This window comes from Rhinopithecus bieti, unplaced genomic scaffold (genome assembly GCF_001698545.2).
Source record: "Rhinopithecus bieti isolate Rb0 unplaced genomic scaffold, ASM169854v2 scaffold_11933, whole genome shotgun sequence".
NCBI classification, from domain to species: Eukaryota; Metazoa; Chordata; class Mammalia; order Primates; family Cercopithecidae; genus Rhinopithecus; species Rhinopithecus bieti.
The window spans coordinates 398,877-403,100 of record NW_016806995.1 but is presented as its reverse complement, the minus strand read 5'-3'; the positions used below and the strand labels follow the sequence as shown (position 1 = coordinate 403,100).

At 45.9% G+C, this 4,224-nt stretch overlaps 1 protein-coding gene across 1 annotated transcript in view; it reads left to right on the top strand.

The window, feature by feature from the left end:
- ANKRD13A (ankyrin repeat domain 13A) overlaps positions 1-3,975 on the top strand; it is a 35,476-nt gene extending 31,501 nt beyond the window's left edge. The window contains 2 exon segments of the mRNA XM_017879673.1: positions 808-875; positions 1,885-3,975. Of these exon segments, the coding sequence (XP_017735162.1) occupies positions 808-875; positions 1,885-2,080 (264 nt within the window). The 3' untranslated portion in view covers positions 2,081-3,975.
- Positions 3,976-4,224: the final 249 nt, after the last annotated feature.

Sequence of the window (4,224 nt, the reverse complement as noted above, 5' to 3'; positions counted from 1 at the left end):
TTTTTTTTTTAATTTTTGAGGCAGAGTCTCACTCTTTTGCTCAGGCTGGAGTGCAGGGGCACAATATTGGCTCATTGCAGCCTCTGCCTCCCAGGTTCAAGTGATTCTTATGCCTCACCCACCTGAGCAGCTGGGATTACAGGTGGGCACCACCAGACCCAGCTAATTTTTGTATTTTCAGTAGAGACGGGTTTTCACCGTATTGTCCAGGCTGATCTCAAACTCCAGGCCTCAAGTGATCTGCCAGCCTTGGCCTCCCAAAGTGCTGGGACTAGAGGTGTGAGCCACCGTGCCTAGCCTCTACCAAAAATTTTTAAAAGCCAAGTATGGTGTTATGCATCTGTATTCCCAACTAGTCAGGAGGCTGAGGTGGGAGGATTTCTTGTGCCCCCGGGGTCAAGGCTACAGTGAGCTACGATCACACCACTACCCTTGAGCCTGGACAACAGAGTGTGACCCTGTCTCGAAGAAAAACAAAAACAAAAACCTGCTTTGGTCACTTGAACTTTGCCCAAGGTCAGCTGTGTTTCTGTTTTTCGTTGTGTGTATCTTCCACTTGAGTTAGCTGTATTTAAGAGATTGATTTTGTAAAAAGGATAAGGCTGTGGCTTTGAGTTAGGCTGTGGCATGTTACTAGCTGCCACTTAGGTGTTGTTTTTGAGGTAACCCAAGTCCCTGTTAGTTAGCACTATCGATAATGGTCATGGAAAGACTTTTAATTTGGTTCTTGCTGCCATTGTTTCCTTACCAGAATGGCACCAATTTCTCCTAAGACATATTCATGTCTATCATATTTGTCTTTGCCAGGAACTTTCAGGACCAGCTTCGAATGGAAGGATCAGCCAGACAAACACCTATGACGCCCAGTATGAGAGGTGATTGACTGATGTGACTGTGGATTAAACCAGGGTGGACACAGGCGGGCAGACGCGTGGCACTGTGCATTTGCATGGTGACACACACTGGCAGAAAAGACTAGAAAAAGTAGGCTAGGTGCTGTGGCTTACGCCTGTAATCCCAGCACTTTGGGAGGCCGAGGCAGGCGGATCACGAGGTCAGGAGGTCGAGACCATCCTGGCTAACACGGTGAAACCCTGTCTCTACTAAAAAAAAAATACCAAAAACTAGCCGGTGAGGTGGCGGGCGCCTGTAGTCCCAGCTACTCGGGAGGCTGAGGCAAGAGAATGGCGAACCCGGGAGGTGGAGCTTGCAGCGAGCCCAGATCATGCCACTGTACTCCAGCCTGGGCCACAAAGTGAGACTCCGTCTCAAAAAAAAAAGACTAGATAAAGTATTGGCTCTCCGGCTTCCTCTTGTGGCAGTTACTTACTGTAATAACTCTGGACTTGATAGCAAGTTTCCAGGAATGGGTGATAGAATTTCTGACTGGTTCACAGGTCAGTGCCATTGGGGGAAAGGTACTGAGTCAGTGTTTTCTGATTGGTTTGATCTTCTGTGAATGATGTATGACCACAGGGCCTAGATGTCCTCAGTGGGAAGTTTATATAATTGTAAAGAAAAGGAAGTTTGTGGGAACAGCTCCAGAGAGTTAGGGAAAAACTGCGAGGATTCATTTCACGAAGACTTTTCGTATACTTAAGGTGTCTGTGAGAGCCTGTTGATGAAGAACCTGTTTTGCTTTAAAACAGATCCAAGTTCAATTCCCAGCCCTATCACTTACTGGTCAGGTGGTCTTGGGCAGCAGTGTGGGGTTTCTCACCTGTATACAGCACTTACACCCCCAGCGTTATGTGGGATTAAATGGCATCATGCATATTAAATGCCTGGCACAGTATGCCCTTGGTAAGCGGTTAAGAAATGTAGTTACTGCTGCCACCATGATGATGGTAGTGACTCTCCCTTTTTATCTGTTTTCCAACCCAGGGCCATCCAGGAGAGCCTCCTCACCAGCACAGAAGGCCTGTGCCCCAGCGCCCTGAGCGAGACAAGCCGTTTTGATAATGACTTGCAGCTGGCCATGGAGCTGTCTGCCAAAGAGCTGGAGGAACGGGAGCTCCGGCTCCAGGAGGAAGAGGCTGAGCTCCAGCAAGTCTTACAGCTGTCACTCACTGACAAATAGACCTTTTGGCCTGTGGGCCGCACAAAGCAGAGGCTCTGGGCTGTCACAGATGCTGTGTCAACCAGGGCCCCGGGGCTGAGGGCCTGTACCTCGCGTGCGTGCAGCAGACAACAGCTACCCCTTCTTTATGCAGAGGTGCAGAACCAGGGACTCCCGGGCCCATCCAGGCCGCTCCCTGGGGTGGAGAAGGGACCAGGGATTGCAGGCCCCATCTCCAGGCTAAGGGGAGGAGAGCATCATCACTTTCCATTAGCTGTATTGGCTTGCAGGTCACATTTTTACTACCAGCTTTAGACAAAACCCCAATCCCCGCAGGTTTGTAGATCAATTTTTATCAAGGAGTGATAACAAAACAAGTTATTGCAGAGTCAGGGTGCTTTTATATATGAGAGCAGCAGCCGCCTTTGTAAAGTGTGGTCTATGAGAATTGGAGACACATCTTTACTGTTCACCAAAGAAATGGGTAATCTGTGCTGATGTACTCCTTATTTTTACCTTTTTACAGGGTTTCTAGGATGTTGTCATTATTCTTCCTTCATCTCTATCTGATTCCATTCCTTCCACACCCAGCTCAAGTTAGAGGAGATACATATAGAATCTATTTTAGATTATTGTTAACTATTTGCATCAAATTAAGATACACAAATGGCCATGGATGTTGCCTTCGCCTTAAACATTACTAATAGTTTCACATCACCTCACTGCATGCATCAAGGGATCTGATTTGAATTTGTAAAGGCAATTCTTTTGAGAGCAGGATTCTCCAGGCTAAATCAAAGGCAGCTAATCCTGTCCCTGAAGGAGCAGCTAGGGGAACCTGAGGCTTGTTCTTGAAGTGGGCAAGCTGGCCAAAATATTGGAACACACAGAACCAAACCAGGTGTGTTCCACACCTGCACGAGTGAAGGATTTCCACATAGACACCTAGGAAGAACCCACTGCATGCCCTAGACTCACTCCAGAGGAAGGATGGATTTGCAACCAGAAAGGGAGCGGAAAACCACGGAGCTCCATGGCTCCTCATTCAAAAGGGAAAATGATGATTCCACATTGCTTTTCAGAGTTCAAATCAACATCTTTCTGAATAAATCTATTTTTTAACAGAATCTTTTTATTATTTGTAAAAGATATAAAAACAACTATTCCCATCAGTAGCAATACAAGGTTATACATTTTAACCAGATTTTCTCAGGCCTTTTTTGGATACCTTTAGTAGTTAACTGTCTTTTGTCAAATCCTCCTGTAAATAACCATCGCACAACATACAGAAGCCTGGGGAATACAGCCAAGGGCACTGCTCACTGTGGCCCATGTATTCATTCCCACAGGCTGCACTGAAATAACCTGGTAAACAGTACCCTCCTCCATTTTGCGTCTATTTCCTCTGTTGTGCTTCTTTGGGGATAGGAAGAGAAACATAACTACTATTCCAGGTAATGTCTGTATCATAGTTAGTGTTGCCAGTGAAACGTTCCCAGACACAAAGAATTGTGCTTTTAATTCCATGTCACCATTTGCCTTTTTTTTTTTTTTTTTTTTTTTTTTTTGTCATGGTCTGACCAAAATTCCTTCCCTGCACAGCAGGCCAGTATAGGCAATGCCACATTTGTTTCAAATACGCAATGTGGCATTTTGTTTACTTCACATTTGCCGTGAGCAAAGACACTTCTTGGAATGGCTGCAGCGAGGCCGTGTCATTGGCTTACAAAGGTGACTCATAGGTAATTTCTGTGTTTGCATTCCACTGCTCTGCTCCCTAAGGTCCTTGACTTTCTCCCCTGGAATTCACTTAAAAAGGGACTGAGCATTGTGTCAACCTGTTGCAGCGTTTTTCATATATGTGTTCACTCTAAAAATGCAAATAAAGACTGCTTCCTTAGAGGGTGCTCATACAATATTCCAGTCTTTGAGTCTTTTTTCTTTCCAGTTTTTTCTAGTCACTGAATGTAGTGACCACACTTCCTGTTATGTATGTCAGTAGAACATTAGAATGCCTCACATTGCTCAGTTCACCACTGCAAAGGTGGCATGCTCCTCCCAGCCTTCCTGCCCAGGTTAACAAGCCCCGTGCTGCTTGTTTCAAATGGAAACTAAAAGCAAGCCAGTGTTGGGCTGTTCTGACACCCGTGGTTTCTTCTGGAGGT